General features: G+C 40.2%; 1 protein-coding gene across 6 annotated transcripts in view; it reads left to right on the top strand.

The window, feature by feature from the left end:
* The window catches only part of SPTSSB (serine palmitoyltransferase small subunit B), a 32,464-nt gene extending 9,653 nt beyond the window's left edge, over positions 1–22,811 (top strand). For 2 of the 6 annotated variants that reach the window (XM_053599728.1, XM_053599732.1), the window contains exons 3-4: positions 1,572–1,654; positions 17,703–18,364. In XM_053599728.1, coding sequence (XP_053455703.1) covers positions 1,572–1,654; positions 17,703–17,747 — 128 coding nt within the window. In that variant the 3' untranslated portion in view covers positions 17,748–18,364. Of the gene's footprint in view, positions 1–1,571; positions 1,655–1,940; positions 2,088–17,702; positions 18,365–18,961; positions 19,157–21,296 lie in introns of those variants that run through there. The other 4 variants (XM_053599733.1, XM_053599731.1, XM_053599730.1 and 1 more) reach the window with 4 other exon arrangements.
* The last annotated feature ends 507 nt before the right edge of the window (positions 22,812–23,318 follow it).

Genomic DNA, 23,318 nt, shown 5'->3' with positions numbered 1-23,318 from the left:
TCAATTTTCATGGCCTTTGTAAATAACACATGTTAAACAGCCCTAGTTTCTTTTATAATGCTTAAAGAAGTTATTTCACAGTCTGGTCAAGCACCCTATTGATCTAGTTATCTGTAATCATAAACAAGGAAACTCTTTACAAGCTATGACTTGATCCTCCCCACTGTAGCACTGATTGATTCTGATTAGCTGTAGATTCTAATTTGTTTCTTGCTTATAAAATTTTTTTAAATCAATTCTGATATGTGTGGGTTCTCGGGAAGAATCTTAGAAGTGTTAAGGCTGTGGCATGCAAATCTTTTTAAGGAAAAAAACATAAAAATCGTTAAGGAACAGAGAGAAAAACATGTAAAATCTAATGGGAACTCTATTTACGGAAGGAAGGGTTGTCATGGGAGGTGGGGCGGGGAAGTACGTTTGCTGGCTTACTTATTCAGCACAGGTGAGCTGGAAAAGTCCCACTTAGTATTTGGCAGCGTGCTTGAGAGAATATGATCTCATGTGCTTGATCTTCTAAGAATAGTAAACAGCTTCTCCTTTATTAACTCATCCATTGAAGAGAAATTCTTAAGTACAATTGACTTAGGTTCTCTTTATTGGTAGAAAAATTAGGCACAGAAGAAACACTTAACTACATGTACTGTTTCAGTTACCAGCCCTTGTTACTGCTCACGACTGCAAATACCATGTTGACTCCACAACAGGGAGCTTGGGCCTTAAAATTTTAATAGTGTGTGTTATTGCCTAAGACTTTAAACAAAGAAAAATAATCCATCAGCTTGGCCTAGTTCTGGTTTTGATGGGCAGGGAAATCAGGCATAATTTAGAACAAAAGAAAAAGTTGTTCCACAGGTTTCCTCTAATTAGGAGGAAGCAAATGTCACTGCAAACATGAAATAGGTGATAGGGCTCCCCTGTAACCTACTAACTTCCTTCCGGGTGAATTCTTTCTCCAAGACTCCTGGGAATCAGCCTTTTATCCATTTATATCATGTGGCAACTGAAAGGGTTTGATACAGTTGCCTGTAATGAATCTCTTAGAGAAGAGGAAATAAAGAACATGCAAAGAATAGGAGAAAGAAATAATTGTGTTAAGAGTTTACTCTGTCTGTAGCATGAGATCCTTCACCAATGTTGTGTTGTTTAATCACCACAACAACTCAGAAATAATTAATGATCTCCATGTTACTGATGGCAGGAATAATGTTCAGAGAGGATGAACAACACCCCGAATATCCAGTTTGCCAATTTTAAGTCCACACTTTTTTACTATGGCAAAACTCCCAGGCTCTCCCTATCCCACTCGGGGCTCCCCCAATCTGGCACCTGTGGCGTCTTACAGTTGTCAGAGTACAGCTGGGAAAATCACTAGCCAGTGGTGTGTCCTCAAACTGTGGCCTTCTCTAAAAATAATTCTTAAAATAAGGCTACCTTGACCTACCTTGTTTGATAATAATTTTTGTGGGAAATAATTAGTCTAAGTGGTTTAATGACCTTTTTACATGGGACAAGATTGTTTTGAAGTTTGAGGATATAGTTGGGTTCATTTAATTCAAATATTTATCTCGCAGATGAAGAAACAGCAACCAAGGGAGGAGAAGTAACCTGCAAGGCCCCTTTTGTGAAGGAGCAAGACCTGCACCCTCCAGGGCAGGTAAATCCTTTTGATAATATCATGGAGACTTGATTGCAAAACTCTAACCCCCTTGATTGCAAGATCACATCTTTAACAAGGTGAAGCTTCTAGTTCTTTCGTAAGGAAATGCCTAATATTTATACTGGATACTATGTTGACTAAGATGATACTAAGAAGTAAAATGTGGCAATTAGCTTTAGTAATTAGGCCTTGAAATAGTGGTCTTAGCTCTCAGCCTCCCTTGAAATGGGTGCAGAAATTCCCTACATTGCAAGGGGCTCATAGCTGCCACCCTCCCCCGCAGGTCCTTGACCTCCAGGTTAAGAACCACTGGCGTGGAAGAAGGTGATCCCAGTACCAGTGCCAGTGTGAGACTTGCGAAGCACCAACTACTGCCTTATTTATGGTCTGCCAGTTAAAGGCTGCTTCTGTTTCAACATCCTTCATCTTTTATTTAAATGGAACAGCATCTTATCCTGGAGACCTTGGGTACAAGAGAAGGATTTATACATATTTTAATAAGCATTTCATTAACTAGGTTGGACAAATTAAAAGAAAGTATGGTAAAATGAAAACATGGCTTCCAAAAAATGGTAATAATGAAAGTAAGAATGATCAGTGTTCAAAAAGGAGCATTAATTTTTTTTTTTGTTTGTTACTCGTATTTTCAAGAAAGAAAGAAAAGGAAATAGAATTAAAAAAAAAATAAAATCCCTGGATACCACTGGCTCCCTGCTCCTTTTTGCTCAATCTGTTCTAATAGTTTCAGTGACCAATCAGCCAGTGGAAAAAAAGAGTGCAGACGCAAGAAGTAAATTTGTCTCGTGAATGGTTGTTTCCTAACCCTTCTCTTTTTTTGCTGCAATGCTTTAGGAGATTTAAGGCTCTGAAATGATTGGCAACCATTTCTTCACTTCATAATATTTTAGGAAGCTCAATATTACCTTAAAGTTATCGATAAAGAGGCTTGATGTTACTAATTCAGAAAATACCTGTTGGATGCCTAGCGTTTGTAAAACACTGTTTAGGAAGCGGTGTGGTGGGAATGACAGCATCCTAGGGTTGAATCCAAGTTTGATTCTTCCTGGGCTTCTGAAAATATGCAAGATATGAAGCTTACTGAGCCTTGCTTTCCACATCTTTGAAATGAAGTAATATATTTAAAGGGCTTATTGTAGTTTTGTTTTGTTTGTTTTGTTTTGTTGTTTGAGGCAGGGCCTGTCTCTGTTGCACAGGCTGGAGTACAGTGATATCATTATAGCTCATTGCAACCTGAAATACATGGGCTCAAGTGATCCTCCCTCCTTGGCCTCCCAGACTGCTAGGGTTACAGGTGTGAGCCAGCCCATACAGTTCTGAACATGTGTAAGATACTCAGCAAAAAGCAATTATTACCAAGATTGCTGAGGCCTTTTTTGTCTCATTTGTGATAGCCACATCAGTATTGAATAAGTTCTGAAGAATAATCTCTGTAAAACTGGTTTCTAATTTAATATGGGCCACCTGCTCTGCTTTAAAAAGATCCCATTCCCTTTTATTCTTGGGCATTCATGATCTGTCAATAGTATATTAGTATAGTGTGGTAGTAATCATAGTAGCTAACATTCATTTAGCCCTTCCTAGATACTATTCTGAATATTTTATACTTCCTAATCTTCCCAGTTGTATGAAGTTCTGTTACCATTCCTATTTCGTAGTTGGGGAAATTGAAGGTCAGAATGGTTGAGTAACTTAGCCAGGGTCACAGAATGAGTAAGGACAGACCCAGACAGGACCCAGAGCCCAGCCTGTAGCTGCTCAACCACACCACCTCTCTGCCGAATCTTGCCCAGCTCCCCATATGGTCATAATGAGACCTAGGCCCTCAGTTTCTTCATCCTTGAAATGGGATAATTTATGTTAAGCACCTAACTATTGGCAGCCACACTAATACAAAAAAAAAAATGCTATTTCTATTCCTTGAAGAAAGTTGTACATCTTAAAATGCTAGTGTTTTAATGGAAGCTATCTGTATTTGCTTCCTTGAACTGCTATAACAAATCACCATGGATGTTGTGACTTAAAGCAACAGAACTTTATTCACTAATAGTCCTGAAGGCTGGAAGTCTGAATGGAGGTGTTGGCAGGGCTCGGTCCCTCTAAGACTCCGGGAAGGTCCTTTCTCACTCACTTCTTCCAGCTGCCAGTGGCTCCAGGCGGTTCTTGGCTGGTGGCTCTGACTCCAGCCTCTGCCCCTGTCTTCACACAACTTTCTCCTGTGTTTCCCTTCTAAGGACAGTCGCCACTGGATTTAAGGCTTACCTGGGTAATCTAGAATGCTGTCTCATCAAAATCCTCAACATTATTTCATCTACAAAGACCTTTATTCCAAAAAAAGGTCATAGTCACTAGTTCCAAGAAACAGACAAATCTTTTGGAATGCTACCTCCAACCTTCTTCAAGATCTTAAACCACATATTTTTACGTCTTGGGAGATTCCTGTGGCATTTCCTCCCAACAACGGGACTATATTTATTCAAAAGAGAGAATATAGAACATTTCATCTCACCTGTGGTTACCAAATCTGTTGGTTGAAAAAAATTTTTTTAATATACCATTAGCCTTTTCCACATTCATCTGAGAATAAGCCAAGTTCTTAGGAAACAAATAATTGTTACCTATTTAAAAGAAGAACAAAATTGTAGAAGAGCATTCATCCCCTTTGCACTGGAAGCCTGTGGACGGCTGTACGCCTGGGAGCAGGTGAAGGAGAATGAAACCAGCAGTCACATGTCCCCTTGTTCTCCCCAGGAGAATCAGAAATCCACTTGGCTGAAATGTCAATGAGGCTTTTTTTTTCTTTTAGTATATCATTTTGGTAACTCACTTCGAACCCAAAATTATAAAATCTACTTAGAGTAATTTAGACACCTACAAGCAGCATATTTTGACTAAATTGTGTGAACTCCTGCCTTCCCTTTTGCTGTCCCCCCAATCCTTTCTTTATCCCTGAAACCACCTGACCTGGAAGAGGTCACCAATGGAACACAGAATATCCCTGGATCTGGGGACTGTCAGAGAGAGCACTCAGCACCACTGCGTCTGTCTTCATAGCCCTTAGAGCAGCGGTTCTCAACCTGTGGGTCGCGACCCCTTTGTAACACTGAAAATACATCCTGCATCTCAGATATTTACATTACGATTCATAATAGCAGCAAAATTACAGTTATGAAGTAGCAACAAAAATAATTTTATGGTTGGGGGTCACTGCAACATGAGGAACTTTATTAAAGGGTCACGGCATTGGGAAGGTTGAGAACCCTCACCTTAGAGACAATCTAGCTCTCTGCTCATTTTTTGAAGCAATAATAACTGAAATTCAGAAACAGGTCAGCTAAGGGCAGTGAAAGGACGTGAGTCTGGATGACTAGTGTCACAAAATCATAAAGTTCAATGTTGCTGGTCAGCAAAATGAGAAAAACATGAGAAGCTTTCCAGACAGTGTAATGAGAAAAAAGAATAAGCAGAAGGAAGGAAAGGGCAAATAAATATATAAAAACCAGAAAAGTTTTATAAGCACATCTGTTCATTATTACCAAAAAAAGTGCAAAGAAAACAGGCAATTAGTATTAGACCAGAAAGGTCTTGGTGGACCAGCGGCCTGCACCAGCAGAGTTCCTTTGGCAGAACTCTGGGGACCAGCGCTCAGCAGATGTGCTTCCAACCAATCAAGGCTGCAGTAACTCACCTTCTTCACCCTCAAACTCGTCCTGGGATAAAAGAATTCAGTTTCTGAAAACTCATCAAATATAATAATGATGGACAGGGTTGAGGTAAAGGCTTCATTTTTCAAGGTCAACCTTCTAGCTCTTAAGAGGAACAGAGTACTTGGAAACAAATGGCAAACAAGTCGTCTGGGGCTTTGGGAGGTTGTTTTTGTTTTTGTTTTGTTTTCCTTAGCATAACTGTGGGTCTGATGGCTGGGAAAGATCCAGAAAAGAGAAGAAAAAGGCAAACTGTCCTGAAGAGCAAAGGGCATAGTCTCCAGGAAAGGGGTTTATAATAGGAAAGTACTTCAGTCAAATCCTTCCCTGCCTCTCACACGTACTTTGTTTTAAGTGCTCTAGTTCTCAGGGTCTTATGAGCTCCTTATTTCAGTTTTTCCAAAAACAGATGAGCATATCATAAAATTTATAATTCCCACAAGAATGAGAAGAGGTTAAGCTACCAGGACTTCACTAATACCAAGAATAAGCTTAAACATGTCAACTCTCCCCTTGGAGGTTCTTTGGAGTTTGACAGTTCCAAGTTTTCCTCTTACAGCTGGAAAGCCAAAAAGAAGGGAGCCCCAACTAGGACCTCACAATTCTTATTTTAAAACTTTTGGAGTTATTTGTTTATTCTGCTTTGAATGGTAAACCATGCAATTTTGCTAGATTATAATGCCCTAGTCCAATGTGAGACTCTAAATAACATTTAATAACTTAAAATATATATATTTATATATACACATTTATATACCCATATATCTATTTATAGATATAGATATATATACACACATTTTTATATATATACACATTTTTTTTGAGACATTGTCTCACACTGTTATCAAGGCTAGACTGTCATGCATCAGCCTAGCTAACCACAACCTCAGACTTTTGGGTTCAAGCAATCCTCCTGCCTCAGCCTCCCAAGTAGCTGGGACTATGGGCACCCATCTACAACACACAGCTAATGTTTTTTTCTTTTTGTAGTATAGATGGGGTTTGGCTCTTGGTCAGACTGATCTTAAACTCCTAAGCTCAAAGGATCCTCCTGCCCACCCAGAGTACTGGGATTACAGGCATAAGCCACCAGGCCCAGCCTTAAAAAATATTATTCAGAGTATTTTAAAGTTAATTTTAAAATTTTGGTCCTTAGTAATTTTTAGGCATGTTCATCAAATTGTTTCAAAACATTTAATTATGGTAAAATGTATATCACATAAAATTTAACATCTTAACTATTTTTAAGTGTATAGTTCAGTAGAACTAAGTATTTTTACATTGTTGCACAACCAATCTCTAGAACTTTCTCATATTGCAAAATTGAAACTCTGTACCCATTAAACAACAACTCTTCATTCCATCCCCCAACTTAGACCCTGGTAACGTTCTATTTTCTGTTTCTATTGGTTTGACTGCTCTAGGTACGTCAGGTAGATGAAATAACATCATATTTGTCTTTTTTTTTTTTTTTTTTTTTGTAGAGACAGAGTCTCACTGTACCGCCCTCGGATAGAGTGCCGTGGCGACACACGGCTCACAGCAACCTCTTAACTCTTGGGCTTACGCGATTCTCTTGCCTCAGCCTCCCGAGCAGCATATTTGTCTTTTTGTGCCTGGCTTATTTCGCTTTAATAATAAGGTTCATCTGTGTTGTAACACATGCTAGAATTTCCTTCCTTTCAAAGGCTGAATCATGTTCTATTGAGTGTAAATGCCGCATTTATTTACCCATTCATTTGCCCATAGACAATTGGATGCCTCCACCTTTTGACTATTATGAATAATGCTTCTGTAAACATGGGTGTGCATTTAATTACTTTTAAAAGTAACTTTTAATGACTTTAAGGCCATTGCTAATTTTGTGCTCTATTCACTTTGTTCTTCTAAAAATAACTTATTGGCAACTCTTGGCAAGATGTCTTCAGTAGGAAATAGCCAGCAGCTATGGTGTCCTATTTCCTTCTTTATAGGATAACAAGGTTTCTTTTTAGTCTTTTAAACAAAATAGTAGTAAAGAAGCTCCTCCTAAGGAATGACAGTGTAGCTAAATCTTGGCCCAGAAGCCCCCTCTCCACTCCAGTACCTCTCCATATGTGGCCTGTTTCTATGTTGGTAAATGAGAGGGCTTGAGGAACAAGCAAGATACAGTATCCTCCTGTTACAAATTTGCCTTTCCATTCATAAGCTCTACTCAGCATTAACATTCTTGCCACTCTGTTTAGTTTCAAAATTTATATCTTCATTTTGATAGCCACGCAATATTGAGATTGATCCTAATCTGACTTTGGTATTCTCTCTATTATGAAATTTTTTATTAAAGTCAAATTCTAAATTTTCTTTCCCAGCCAGAAGTTCTCCATTCATAAACCCCTCTGTTGTCTGCCAGATTATGCTGAGAAACAAGGATGCTTGAAATTACAGTCACTCCATGCGTGCCACGTTGCACAATGGTGTCAGTTGATAATTGGACTGGAAATACACATTTCCTATCAGTCTACTTTTGTTAGTGTTAATAAAAATGGAAGCAATAAGATTGGTTCCGATGGCCAGAGAACATTCTGCTCTTGTCTATAGCGTGAAACAGCACTGCACCAACAAGAGCTTGGCTAAATGGTTGGCGAGACTTTTCCCTTTAGTATATTATTTTAGTAACTCACTTCTGAGTACAAGATTAGGAGATTTAACTAGAGTAATTTAATTGCCTAAAAGCAGTAGCATGCTTGGACTTACAATTGTTTCTTACTATCTGGGAGTCCATAGAATTAGTCACCTAATTCATGAATGTGTAGAGAAAGTTCCTGAATTGTTGTATGATTTTTCTCCCTTGGCTTTGATTCATCACAAGCTGGTTTTTTAAGCTCCCATGAAGGAGCTGGACTCCATAGCCTCACTTCTTGTCTGGCATCTAATATTCACTTTGCTGTCACCATGAGGAACTGGTTGCCAAAGGAAGGCTAAGAAGTGTTCTAAGATAGGAAGGAAATTTAAAAACAGGTGTTAAGCAAGGATAGGATTTCTGTTTTCTCCAAGAAAACATTGGAGTCGCCCATTGAAGACCTGGCTGGGAGGTGGGAAGCTGATAAACTGTTGTGGCTATCCTTACATAGCCACAATGTGAGGCTGTGCCATTAACCACACCAATGTAAACCACACTCATGTCTCTGACACAGTAAGAAATGATGTGTCTTGTGTCTATGAATCAAACTGTGCTCGTATGAACAGGAGCTGTGGCTAGGCCCCCGAGTCAAGACGCATCGCATGAGACTGTGCAGTGCGCAGACCACACAATGGTATGTGGTGGCCCTGCCCAGGACATGCTTGAAACTTTGTTTAAAGATTGCAGTTCCTTTCAGTAGTGGTTTGTGATAATGGCTACATACACATATCGATTTATTCTTTGTTTTTATGTGCTAGGCACTTCAATTAGCAAACATAAATATTTCCTATAAAATATACAAACCACGGTGGCGCCTATGGCTCAAGGAGTAGGGCGCCGGTCCCATATGCCGGAGGTGGTGGGTTCAAACCCCGCCCCAGCCAAAAACCACACACACAAAAATATATATATATATATATATATACAAACCACTCTATTGTGGATATTCCACAAAGACTCTTTGAGTCTATAATTAATAAAATCGTGCTCATGGTTCACAGTTACACCAACCCACAAGTAAAACAACAGACACTGTAATAACTTTGGCTGTCACTCCTAAAGAGCCAAAACCCATCCCCATACTTCTTACTGTATCAGTGAGATGGTGAGACGGCCTCAGCGACAATTATCAACAATCTTCATTTATACATGGAGAGAGAAACTGTGACAGAACGAGTTTGGAACTTTCCCAAAGACACAAAGTAAGATAAATAAATAGAAGGAAAGAGGGAACAGAGCTTACACAAAGTTCAGGTTTTCAAGTGCCAAGTTGTTCCCAGACTGGAATTTTTTCCTTTAGAACTGCTTTTTTACCTACCAGTCTTAAATTATTACTCACCTAGAGTAAGCCCTTGTAAAAGCCAATTTAATGGGATTTAAAATCTCTTCACAAGTATTTTTTTATCCCCCACAGAGTCCATGAACTTTTAACATTATGAGAAGAGAAAAAGCATTTGTTACATATTTTTAAAAACTTTAGCACCAGCTCCCTTCCATCCTTCAAGAAGACAGATTGTACTCAATTTGCAGGAAACAATCTGTCTGAAACTCATTGCCTGAAAGCAGACAATGAGAATTCATAAGCACCTTCTATGGGCCCCACATTGTGCTGTGGAAATGCTAAATCACTCCAAGTGTGGCTCCAGCCTTGCAGTTCAGTCAGTCAGCCACTGACCAGCTCAGCAGCCAGGCCCTGGTGACAAGGAGGTGGGTACTGCGCGTTCCTGGTATTCAAAGGTCTCATAGTCTTGTGGGAAAATAGATTGTGCATGGCTAAAAATGTTGTTACAATGGTCAAACATTTTTTAAAAAGCAATATATTTTCCTCTTCGGGGATGGGGGGTATCTCCTGAGAATGTTTCATGGAGGAGAGGATATAGGAGCTAGGTCTTAAAAACAAATAGGGTTTTACCTGACAGAGAAAGGGCACAAGAAAATTTCTACAAAAGAAAAGAGCATATGGCTCGGCACCCGTAGCACAGTGGTTATGGTGCCAGCCACATACCCCGAGGGTGGCAGTTTCAAACCTGGCCTGAGCCTGCTAAACAATGATGACAACTGCAACAAAAAATAGCTGGGTATTGGGGCAGATGCCTGTAGTCCCAGCTACTCGGGAGGCTGAGGCAAGAGAATCACTTGAGCTCAAGAGTTTGAGGTTGCTGTGAGCTATGACACACGGCACTCTATAGAAGGTGACATAGTAAGATTCTGTCTCAAAAAAAAAAGAGAAAGAAAGAAAGGAAAGAAAGAAAGAAAGAAAGAAAGAAAGAAAGAAAGAAAGAAAGAAAGAAAGAAAGAAAGAAAGAAAGAAAGAAAGAAAGAAAGAAAGAAAGAAAGAAAGAAAGAAAGAAAGAAAAGAGCATAAACTAGGCTTGGCACCCACAGCACAATGATTAAGGCCACATACACCAAGGCTGGTAGGATCAAATCCAGCCCCAGCCAGCTAAACAATGACAACTGCAACAAAAAATAGCCAGGTGTTGTGACAGGCACCTGTAGTCCCAGCTACTTGTGAGGCTGAGGCAAAAGAATCACTTCAGCCCAAGAGTTCGAGGTTGCTGTGAGCTGTGATGTCACAGCACTCTACCGAGGGTGACATAGTGAGACACTGTCCCAAAAAAGAAAAAAAAGAAAGAAAGAAAAGAGCATAAACTAAAACAGGGAAGTTTTAGAATTAATGGCATTTAGTAGGGGCGTTGAGAGTTGAAGCTGTGGAGGGAGAGGAATCAAACCAGCAGGGACTTATAGGAAGGCTTCATTTCACAGGGGAAGGAGAGCCTTTGGAGATTTTCAAGTAGAGAAATGAATCTGTAAATGTAAACAGTCCGTTCTAGAAGCAGTGTGGAAGATTGTAAGGTGAAAAGGAGACAACATGGTAGACCAGTTCAAGCAAGCCAGGGAGAGAGTCAGTTCTGTCCGCTGACATTTTCTGTAACGACAATATTCTGTCAATGTATCCAACATGGTACCCACCAACCACGTAGGGTTATTGAACACTACAAGTTTAAATTTCCACATGTCACTAGTGGCTGCCACACTGGACAGCACAGAGATGTTTATGAAGTAGGATAATTAAGTTCACCAACTCATCCTAGAAAAAGTAAATGTCCCCATAGTCTCCAGATGGCCAAGGGAAGTACTTCAAAGGTGATTGTAATGATATTCACCAATGAGGTATGTAGCACTTTCTCTAGGATGAGTTCACGAACTTAATTGTCAGTCTCTTAGGGAAGCTAGCATTTTTTTTTTTTATTAAATCATAACTGTATACAATGATATGATTATGGGGCATCATACACTCACTTCATGGAAGCTAGCATTTTAAAGTAAGGTTTCTCCAACTGCAGTTTCCAATGACATATTAAGAAATCATCATATTGGGCGGCGCCTGTGGCTCAAGGAGTAGGGTGCTGGTCCCATATGCCGGAGGTGGCGTGTTCAAACCCAGCCCCGGCCAAAAAATCACAAAAAAAAAAAAAAAGAAATCATCATATTAACAGTCGTTCACAATTGGGATGTTTTTAAATGGAAGATGAGAATAACATAGAATAGGGTAGATTTGACTAGAATAGACTAAAATAAATATTATGAAACACAATAGAATAGAAAATGTCAGTGTGGACTGCAAATTATTATTTTGAAATATGATTGTTTCAAGCATATTACCCTGTACGTGTGTGTGTACACTGGATCACTATGTCAAATATATTTTCACCTCTCTATCGTGTTTTAAAATGTTTAAAAGCCAATCTCTCGTACAAGAGTATTATTTGTGTGCAGAGTTATTGGGAAAAGCTTTCCAGATGGGAAGAAGAGCATAAGCAAAGTTCACCAGAGTTTAGAGTAGGGCCAACTCTGAACTTTTCTTTCTTTTTTTGTTTTTTTATTGTTGGGGATTCATTGAGGGTACAATAAGCCAGGTTACACTGATTGCATTTGTTAGGTAAAGTCCCTCTTGCAATCATGTCTTGCCCCCAGAACAACTCTGAACTTTTCAAGAGTTTCCTAAAGATCCTTTTTTTCTTTCTTTTGAAATGTTTAAATAAACTATTATTTAGAACAGTTTTAGATTCACTGAAAAATCAGGAAGATAGTACAGAGAGTTCCCGTATACCCTGCACCATTTCCCCTTTCAAAAGCTTACCTGAGTATTAGGCATTTGTTACAATTAATGAGCCTGTATTGAAATGCTATTATTAGCTGAATTCCTTACTTTACTCAGATTTCCTTAGTTTTTACCTAATGTCCTCTTTCTGTTCCAAGATTCCATCTGGGATACCACATCACAATTAGTCATCCTGTTTCATTAGGCTCCTCCTGGCTGTGACTATTTTTTTCCCCACACTTTATTTTTAATGACCTTGAGAGTTTGTGAGGGGGTGGGGGTGAAGCTCTGGTATCTTGTAGGATACCCCACTGTTGGCATTTGTCTAATGGGCTCTCATGATGAGACCGTGGCTATTGGTTATTGATAATGTGGCCGCTTACTATCAACATGATGAATTGCAGTGTTAACATTAACCTTCATCAACGGGCTGAGGTAGTGACGATCGGTCTTCTTCACTGTAAAGTTAGTCTCTTTTTTAGTCCCCCTTACCATACTGTATTCTTTGGAAGGAAATCACTCTCATTATGTTCTTAATTTTTTAAATAAATGTATTACTTAATTAAGGAAGGCCTGTACTTAAGTAAGCCATATGCAGCTCTTTCCAAAGAAAGCCACTGTGAGGATGGAGCGGCCCTTTGTAGACACCACATCTCTTTCTACAACAAGCAGGGCACTTGTGTCACTCCGCAGGTTTTCAGGTTCCAAATAGGCAGCCTAAAGAAAGCTGCGTGATTGATGTAGAATTCCAAAATGAGTTGAGAAGGAGTTCTCCCCAAATCGACTGCAGGTCATTCTGACTTTTCAAACCCTGATGTTCTGGAACTAAATTTAACTCAAAATTTGTTAAGTTCTTTCTCCCCAGGAGGATAGCTACTTTTCAGAAAGGTAAATGCCTTACTGAGAAAATCTAGTGATTTGGCCAGTAATTGGAATGTTTTCTTTTAGGCAGGTGGGGGGCTGCAGGGTCACATCTTCTGCAATATTCTCAAGGCAAGGGCCACCAGGCCAAATCACCTGCTACTCATCTTTCATTACAGTTACCCAACTTCCTACCACTCCCATTCCCAAGGACAAAACGCAACCACAGAAAGTGAGCAGGACCAGTCACTACCTTCCTGCAAGCTCCCCCAACAGTGTTCTCATTTTGTGACTCACACACATGGGTTTGTGTTAACACCTGTGTTTTTTTAATTTCTGTATTTATTCACTTTCTTCTCCACTCAGGCCAGAACAGAGTCCTGTCCCTGAGTCACTTGGGTCATAAGTCCCAGGTCTTCTCTCTCTCAGTCTGGGAGAGAAGGTGAAACTTCATCTCCTTCCCTACTGTGCGCACACCTAGGGAGAGAAAAATCATGGCCCACAGATAAAGGGCTGTGACCTTCGGAAATTAGAAATAATCACCCCATTCACTCATGAACCTTGATGTCTTAGAGGACATCCCTAATGTGTCCCACGGTCCCAGGGTCCCTATTGATTCACTAGATTTCCGTTAGGATTCAATCTCTGCCTCTGGGTCCCAAGATGCTCGGAATCCTCCCCCTCCTCCTCCCACAACTCAGCAAACCTCAGCTGTGGGTCTTCCATTTATGCTAATATCTACATTATTAATAAGAGCTTTAGCTTTTGCCAGTTCCCACTAACATTTGTAATAAATAAGCATTCAAAACTTCAGATGCTGGATGAAAAATGAACTGAAGAATTATAGGGAAAAATCTTGAATAAGGACGTGGTAGGTCTGAGTTCCCCCCAGTAGCTTCACACACAGCTCTGCAGCAATCGCTAGCTTAGCCTTTGAAGTCCACGGAAAATCTCTGCTGGGAATTTCACTTCTTCATCTAGTGTCACTTTACAGGGTAGTCCTCACCTAGACTGGTTTCTCCAACTTGCCTTGACAGACCAGTTTAATCTCAATTGAATGTTACCCCACAGGCTTGGTCCTTTTCTGTAAGATGAGTGATTTGTTTTAGAAAATTTCTATGGTCCGTCCAGTCACAAGCATTCTGGGACTTCACTTTTCCTATTTAATACATGTGGTAAATATTGCTTTGTAGACATATTGATGGAAAGTAAGTAGCTGGATTATGAACCTTGCAGGGAATGGTCATGACCGCCATGGTCACCGTGGAATCCAATTTTGAGTGCAATTTCCAATGAGGAAGAAAGGAAAGATTTTCTCCAGTGAGAGTCTACCCTCTTGTCTAAACACCTCCAAGTCTCTGGAATTTGAGCTTTACTTACACTCCTGCTATTTCTCACAGCAACCCTAAGCAGTGGGGATTATTATGTCCATTTTACAGATGAGGAAACAGAGGAGAAGGGTGATTCAGTCACTGTCCCAAGGTTACACACATCTAGTAAGTGAAGGAGTCAGGGTTGGAACCCAGGTCTTATGCTAAAAATCCATCCTCTGCATCCTGGAAGTGCAACAGAAGCACTTTCCAAACTATAAATAATCCACTTTCTAAACTATAAATATAATTGGTTTCGTTATTATTGCTAGAGAAACTCCAATAAACCAAATGCATCAGGCATGTTTGAATGTGCTAATTATTGTACCAGTGCTACAGGACACTTGATCATGTTTTTAAAAGACCGGCTCAGAGAGAGTTTTTCTCAGTCTTGATGATCCATTCCTGCAGGTAACAGCGTTGACCTTGGCCATGTCCCCAGCTCTTACAAGGAATTTCTACTGCTTTAGGTTCCACGGGGACCTCCCGAAAAGCACGATCACCAGGCTGATGGGCTCCTTTGAAAGCTCATAGTTCTCCCCCTGTACCAGAGGGTATTGTCTTAAGTCAGGCTGCTCTAAAGGAATACCTCCAACAGCATGGCTTATAACCAACAGAAATTTATTTCTCACACATCTAGAGGCTGAGAAGTCCAAGACTAAGACAGTGGCGGTTCAGTGTCTAATGAGGGCCCAATTCCTGGTTCATACACAGCCATCTTCTTGCTGTGACCCCACACGGCAGGAGAGACAGGGGAGCTTTCGATGGCCTCATTTACAATGACACTGACCCCATGCCTCTGGTCACCTGCCAGAAGCCCATCCTCCTAATGCCATTACCTTAGGGGTGAGGATGTCAAGATGTGAAACGTGGGAGACATAAGCATTCGGTCTAAAGCAAATACACAGTTTCAGCACGTTTAGGTTGAAGTGCGCCCAGGCCGCTGTGGCCCTGGAGACTCACACCATCTGCGTAGGCTCCGCTGCCTCTGGATACACCACCTCGCTAAAAGATCTTAGAAGGTTTAAAAGGCATCGAGTTGAGCAGAAAATAAAATTTGTTTTAAAGAACTACTCTGCAATAAACATTCTGGTACAAATATCTTTGTTATGTTGTGATTTTTGGTCTTCTGGGTATATGCCCAGCAGAGGAATTACAGGATTGAATGGCAGATCTATTTTTAGATCTCTGAGTGTTCTCCATATATCCCTCCAAAAGGAATGTATTAATTTGCATTCCCACCAGCAGTGCAGAAGTGTTCCCTTTTCTCCGCATCCACGCCAACATCTCTGGTCTTGAGATTTTGTGATATAGGCTAGTCTCATTGGAGTTAGATGATATCTCAAAGTAGTTTTGATTTGCATTTCTCTGATGATTAAAGATGATGAGCATTTTTTCATATGTCTGAAGGCCGTGCGCCTGTCTTCTTCAGAGAAGTTTCTCTTCAAATCCCTTGCCCAGCCTGCGATGGGATCCCTTGTTTTTTTCTTGCTAAGTCATGGAAAAAGCCGAAGTGCCCATCGATCCACGAATGGATTAATAAATTGTGGTATATGTATACCATGGAATACTATGCAGCCTTAAAGAAAGATGGAGACTTTACCTCTTTCATGTTTACATGGATGGAGCTGGAACATATTCTTCTTAGTAAAGTATCCCAAGAATGGAAGAAAAAATACCCAATGTACACAGCCCTACTATGAAACTAATTTGGGACTCTCACATGAAAGCTATAACCCAGCTACAACTTAACAATAGGGGGAAGTGGGAAAGGGGGGGTGGGTAGAGGGAGGGGAATCGGTGGGATCACACCTGTGGTGCATATTACAGGGGTATTTGCGAAACTTGGTAAATGTAGAATATAAATGTTTTGGCACAGTAACTGAGATAACGCCGGAAAGGCTATGTTAACCACTGGGATAAAAATGTGTCAAATGGTTTATGAAGTGAGTGTATGATGCCCCATAATCATATCATTGTATACACTTATGATTTAATAAAAAAAAAAAAAAAAGAACTACTCTGTCTCTTTTCTATATGTGAGAAATCATTTTTTAAAAAGCACATAGCTAAAAACAGGAGAGTCACGGTGTGCTGGAATAAAGTAAACCCTCGAAGTTCTTTGTTTAGCTTTGCTGAGACTTAGCGTCATTGGGTCTTCGGGGTAGCAAGTAAACGGATTTAACGTTTTGTTGTGAAAATTTCAGACTTTAAGATGTTTGCTGTCATCTAGTTCTAGGATACCTGTGGATAATTAATTTTATGGCTTTTCTGCCATCTTATTTCCCCAAATTCAGCCTCTTTTTCTAACTTCCTTCTTAGCCCTTTCCTACAGTCTTTCCCCCCATTTCATGCTCATTCTTGGCTCCCAAATCACTGCATGTTCGTTTTGTGGGCCACTCCATTGCTGCCGACAAGAGCAGCCTCCGCCTGCAATGGAAAGAGTCCTTCCTGACACTTTCCTGTTCAGAAGGAGTCACGTAAATACACCGGTTCAGTGAATGAATGAATTCTCCTATCCTCATTGCTCATCAAATTGCCTAAAGTGTTTTGTTTCGTTTTTTTAAATCTTGCACGTCGTCTCATAGGAGATAAGAAAAAGGACTGACAAGGAGGTAGAAACGTATTACCAGAGCAAATCTAGAACCTAAAAATAGTACATATTCTAATGATAGACGATAGCAGATGGTTCACCAGTGATAAGCAGCTCGCTCTTTCCTCACTTTTTCATAATAAGAAATGACGAATAGACCATCTTTAAAATTGCCTGTCATGAATAAAGGGGAAAATGCAGCAGCAAAGGCCAGTCACTGTGTTTTCTGAACTGACTCAGACTTCATGAGACTGAAGTGAGATGTGATGACAGAGACACTTTTCATATGTCAGAGCTGGCGGTGTAAAGGGCTGGGATGGTGGGAATAGGCAAGAAAAAATTTTATTAGAAATCTCTACTGCCTAAGTTGTCAGCAGTGTAAAAGTATATCCGAAATGTCCAGCTTCCCTGTCATTGCAGATTTGGGGTATTTGGGACTTCAGTCTTCCCACGGGCCTCCTTCGGTGCAGCTCATGTTGGTGTGTTTGTTAACTATTATATCCTTGATCGAATTGACGTATCCTTGACGTTTAGCAGATCAACAATAAACATTGATGATCTTGAAGCTTCTATGGCTCAGGAATCTGGACACAGCTTAACTGGGTTCCTTTGGACCAGGACCTCTCCCAGGCTACAATCAAGGTGTTGGGCTAGGTTTGCCCAAGCAAGAAATTTAATTTTAAAAGAGAAAGCAATGGTCATGAGATTAATTAGTGCTTTTTTTTTTTTTTTTAGAGATGGGGTCTCACTATGTTGCCCAGGCTGGACTTGCCATCCTAGGCTCAAGGAATCCATACACCTCAGCCTCCCTGGCAGCTGGGATTCCAGATGTGCCCCCACACCGGGTTTAATTAGTACATTTTTAATAGTGAAAATATAGAGAGGAAAAGTCCATGATATTTCTAAATGAGCAACAGAAAAAGTGAAAAGAATTTTAAGAATATTTTAAATAGGATCACACCCACCCATGGGAAGAGTAAAGGCAGAGATTTTTCTGGAATGATTGGTGTCCAAAATCATTTCAACATGGTTTTAGAATGCAATGTGACTATATGAACTTAAACCCTTCTCCTCTCCAACACACCACAGCATCCTCTGTTAATCTCTGCAGTTCCCTCTGACTCACAGCTCAAAGACAAAGCCCTTAGCCTTCCCAGCTTGGCCCTTCCGCTCCTGGCCTCACTCTGGCCATCTCCACCTCTCCAGCTTTACCACACTCTCTGTCCCTTGTCCCTCAGTCCATGGCCCTTTGACCACCCACCATGCTTCTTCCTACCTCCAGCCTTTCCACAGGTGGTTCCCTCTGTCTCAGCCATTCACTCCACCTCATTAGCCATTGTATCTGTTTGACTCATAATCATCTCTTGGACTTTATCCCAAATATGTCTTCCTCAGAGCTGTGCGCAGGCTGAACCAGATTCCTCCCAGCCCCTTTGATGCTGTACTTTTCTTTTTAAGGCACTGAAGTCTCTTGTAAAGGAGGCTTCACACAGCATCTGCCCCTTTTGCCCTTCATCCCTCTGCTACATGCGGACACAGCATTCAAGGTGCCACCCTAGAAGCAGAGATGGGGCCCTCACCAGCCACCAAACTTGCCAGCACCTTGACCTTGAAGTTCCCAGCCTCCAGAACTGTGACATATTTACTTATAATAATATAAAAGTTTATGTTATTTACAAATTACTCAGTCCCAGGTATTTTGTTATAATGGTATGACTGGACTAAGAGACACTTCTCTGTCACACATATCCCCCAAGACCTGGTCCTCCTTGTCTTTTTTCTTTCTCTGCAACCAGAGTTGGGAGAGAAAAAAAAAACGGTGAAGGTAACCTCTCATTGAAGTCCATCTACAAGGACCAGACATTTAAATCCAATTATTTAGTTTTTACTCTGGTTTTAGGAAAGATGAGAGACTCACTTTTCTTTTCATAAGACAATAAAAATGCTTCTGTTTTATATGTATCTACTTTTCTGAATTATTCTTTTTATTACAGATCATTGTAACCTGCTCACACGTGAACCATTCATTTTAAGTTTATGTGCAAATGAGTCTGGGTGACTTAGCAAGACTCCATCTCTATTAAAAAAAAAAAAAAAAGAAGAAGAAGAAGAAAAATTAGCTGGGCATGGTGGCCATACACCTATAGTCCCTGTTACTCAGGAGGGTAAGGCAGGAGAATTGCTTGAGCCCAAGAGTTAGAGGCTAGATTAAGCTCTGATGATGCTACTACACTTAGCCTGGGTAGCACAGCAAGATCACATATTAAAAAAACAAAAAGGATTCTGGGAATATGAGCTTTGTTAGGTGAGTTACTTATTAAAACCAACCTCTATGAAAAATCAATACTAGCTAACTCTGTCCTTCTTAATATTGGGACTATGCATGCCCTAGAACTATTTTTTAAGTTGATTACTTATCATTCACTCATCCACTCAGCAGATATTTACTGATGACCATCTTTGTGGATCAATGAGGGTCTCCCTGTAGCCTAGGCAGTCCACAGTCTTCTAAAGCAAAAGGCTTTTACTTATACTCAAAAGAGGATTTAAGGAAAAAGGAGACAATTTCAGGTCGGAAGATAGACATGACCTTCAATAAATTTTAACTGTGATTGGAATAGTAAAAGTTATCAAAAAAGACTCTGCATGACACCATCGTATTCTTAGGAGTGGGCAGAGCCACAAAATGAGTCTTATTTCTGTAGACGCCCACCACTATGCCTGTGGACATCTGCAAGATCTTCCCAGGAGTCTTCCTAAGAGATGGAAGCTACTCTTCTTTCTGGGAAGTTTTACACGTGATCATAACTGTGGTCCTTTCTGAAGGCCAACAAAACTCGCACATGGTTTCCACGGGTTCTGGAAACCTAAAGGTACATTTTGAGTTCCCCATTTGTTTTGTGAGTTCCTGAGACCCACATGTCCAGTGATTTACTAGAAGGACCCAATATATATTCATCCTCACAGCTAAGGTAAATTATAGTGAAAAGTATATGACAAAATCAACAAGGAAAAAAGACATAGGCAGAATCTGGAGAGACCCACATGCAGGCTTCCAATGCTCCCATTAAGTAGACACACGAGGTTGGCCTTACTCTCCCAGCAAAAAGTGCAGTAACGTACGTGCCGTATTTCTGCCTAGAGAGACCCATTGGAGACTCAGCACCCAATGTTTATAGCAGAGCTGTTCACATGGGCACCCTTTAGCCAACACCAAAGTTCCAGACTATGAGAATATAGTAGGTATATCCTATATATAAGCATCATTATAGATTACATTGCTTGTACAGCCTAGGCACAGTGAATCACCCTTACCTGTTCAAGAATGGAGAGAACATTCCAAAAGCCAAGCTTTCAAATGATAGTCAAGGGCCAAACTTGCCAACAGGCCCTTCTGAGTCTGAGCAGCCTCGGACTTGCTATGTTATTGTTGCTGGAATTTCTCTGCCAGGTCTTTGGTCTTGGGAAATCGAAGTATGAATTGATGGACCTCTACGAGTAAGTGGCAGGACAGATGTTGTTATAGATAAGAGAAGATTATAGATAACCAAAAGATGGGAGTAAGCCCCCTGGCACAGCGGAGGGGGTCCCTGGTGGGTGGCCCATTTGGCTGTCTGTCTAGGGGTTTATATGCAACTTCTCTTTCCCTGCAGGCAGGGGGGTTAGGGAGATGGAAAATATGTCACAACCATTGATGCCAGATGCCTACGGGCAGAAGTTAATTCTAAAACCTCCATGGTATAGAAATGTGGTCTTATTTAGGACATTCTGCCCCTAAGGGGAGAATGGGGCAGAATGGGAGTGACAGCTTAAATGGAACATTGATCCAACGTGCTTATGAGCCTGCTTGGGCCCAGAAAACGGGGTCTGCGCTCAGCCCTAGGTGGAGGGGACCTGCATCATTATCTCTTTCCTGAACGCACTTTTTAAGTCTTCTGTGAGAATACATGCTGTAGGAAATAGAAAAATTCACACTTATCTCTCTTGGTATACAAGGAAAATATTAGCTAGCCTCGATTTCTAGGTACTGCTATCGCTGGAATTATTTCTAGCAATTATGTTGAAATAAATATTGTTCCTAATATATGATTGCTGCCAATTTTAGTACTAATTAATAGTAGGAACAATATTATTAGTTTCTATAATTATTCATTTCTATAATTAACGTGCTATATATTATTTCTACCTGATATTCATATTAATAATGTGCACGATAATCCTTAACGTTCTTTGAAAGATTTTAACATGCCGAGATCATGAGACTTTATAGAGATGCTGTGTTTGGTTCCTTATTTTGTTTTTCTTCTAATCTGTTACGTTCTTTAACAGGGTAAAGTTTCTGCAGCTTAAAGGCACCAACCATGGACTTCAGGCGCGTGAAGGAATACTTCTCCTGGCTCTACTATCAATACCAAATCATTAGCTGCTGCTCCGTCCTGGAGCCCTGGGAGCGATCCATGTTCAACACCATCTTACTAACCATTTTTGCTATGGTCGTCTACACTGCCTATGTCTTTATCCCAATCCACATTCGGCTGGCTTGGGAATTTTTTTCAAAAATATGCGGATATCACAGTGCACTGACTAATTGATCTTGCCAGCGTACTGTGGAATGGCGCCATGTATTTGTATGTGTTGCTCACAAGCTCACTGATTTAGATGAGTACTGTCTTCTTCCACTAATCTGACCTGAAAATCCCTCTCTTTCTCCGCACTATCCTATCCTGCCTGCAGTTTGAAATACAAGCTGTGTATGTTTCTTTTGTACCCGCTTCTTTGCACATCAGGCCATGGAAAATGCAATGACTTCACCTCACATATCATATTCACTCCACACAAATCTAAAGCTTTAGTTTTTTTAATCAGGACAATTTCATGTAACAGTTTTTTGGGGAATAAGCTCATAAGAGACCCACCAGATCATATTTAAAATGTGATAGGCTGCAGTCAGAGGTATCCTATCTTTGTTTACGGTGTTCAACAAGATGTGAATGTGTGGACCCTTAAAGTCTTATTGTCTAGTAAACTGCAAATACCTAAAATTCTTTTACTTTAAATGCAAAAGAATAAGCTGGAGGCAATTATTTCCTTTCATTCACAGGGTTTTCTAATTGTTTTAAATGCCTCAGTAAAGTCTGACTTTATAACAGTTTAAAATCAACCATGTTGATTTTAGATAAAGGAGTAGGTATGATAATACAAAATAATTTTAAGTGTGAGAAACAAAAATATAATCAAAGTAAATTCAGATGTTGTGACTTGTGATGTTTCCTGGCCTTGCATGATGGGAGTAAAAGAGGAAAGGAATTGGTTTTTTTCTTCTGTGTTTTCATTCAGTGGAGAAAAAAAAAAAAAATGCATATATTGGGCTGCAGGAAGAAAAGCTAATAAATAGGCTGGAAGTAATACTCTCCCGGCAGGATCTCAGCAGCTCTAGTTAAATGCTTTGATATAGTGGCTCCTTTGCAAAACAGAAACAAGATTTATTAAAGTTCCTTCAAAGTGTTTGTCATAAAAAAAAAACTGTTAAGTTTTTAATTATACTGCTGAATCAAATGTGAATGCCAAAGACCAAGCCTTGCAGTTTTGCTTTTCCTCCCAATAAATATTAATGTTAGTAATTCAGGAGAGTAAACATGTAAATAGGTTTTGGGCAATATTTGCAACCTTCTTTGTGTTATGGGAAAAAAAATATTCCAAGGAGAGCTGGAGAGATGTTTGCAATGCCAAATTAACTTGCATGTTTGTTAATAAAAACAAACAAGCATATGTTTTGAAGATAAGCCAGGTCTGAACATGTATTTGTTGATTTTTGCAAAATAAAATTGAATTTTATAAGTAAAATATCCTTTTCCAGATTTACCTTTTTCCTCATATCGTGTGAAATATCTAGGTGGGATGTCATATTTCTCCCCAAATTTATCATTTCTTGCCAACCCAATGTGGCAATTGATCTAAAAATAGGAGGGTAAAATTGACATTTATAAGGGACTTCTCTGTGCTGGACACATTCACACGCTGCAGGAGGTATTAAAGCCTCCACTTACAGGTCAAGAGCCTGGAACTTGGAAGAGTTACATTTCTTGTTCAAGGTCAGTTAGCTACTACAAGGCAGCATGGATGCCAATTCAGGTCTGGACAATACTAGGTCTTGAAAATATTTGGCCATGAAAACCCAGGAGAGGTCAACAAGAGCCAGTGAAAGTTGATGAGTTGGGCATCGTCAACATGCTAGAAAGCAGAACCCCATCAAACAAAAGGGGTAAAGGTGAAAGAAGAGAGAGAGTCAAGTTTGGAGGGACAATAAGCCCAGGTCCCAGCTGCGACGTTTGCTGTGGGCCTGAAACGCCG

This window comes from Nycticebus coucang, chromosome 8 (assembly GCF_027406575.1).
Source record: "Nycticebus coucang isolate mNycCou1 chromosome 8, mNycCou1.pri, whole genome shotgun sequence".
NCBI lineage: Eukaryota > Metazoa > Chordata > Mammalia > Primates > Lorisidae > Nycticebus > Nycticebus coucang.
The sequence above is the reverse complement of the archived record's forward strand: the minus strand, read 5'-3'. Positions and strand labels throughout refer to the sequence as shown.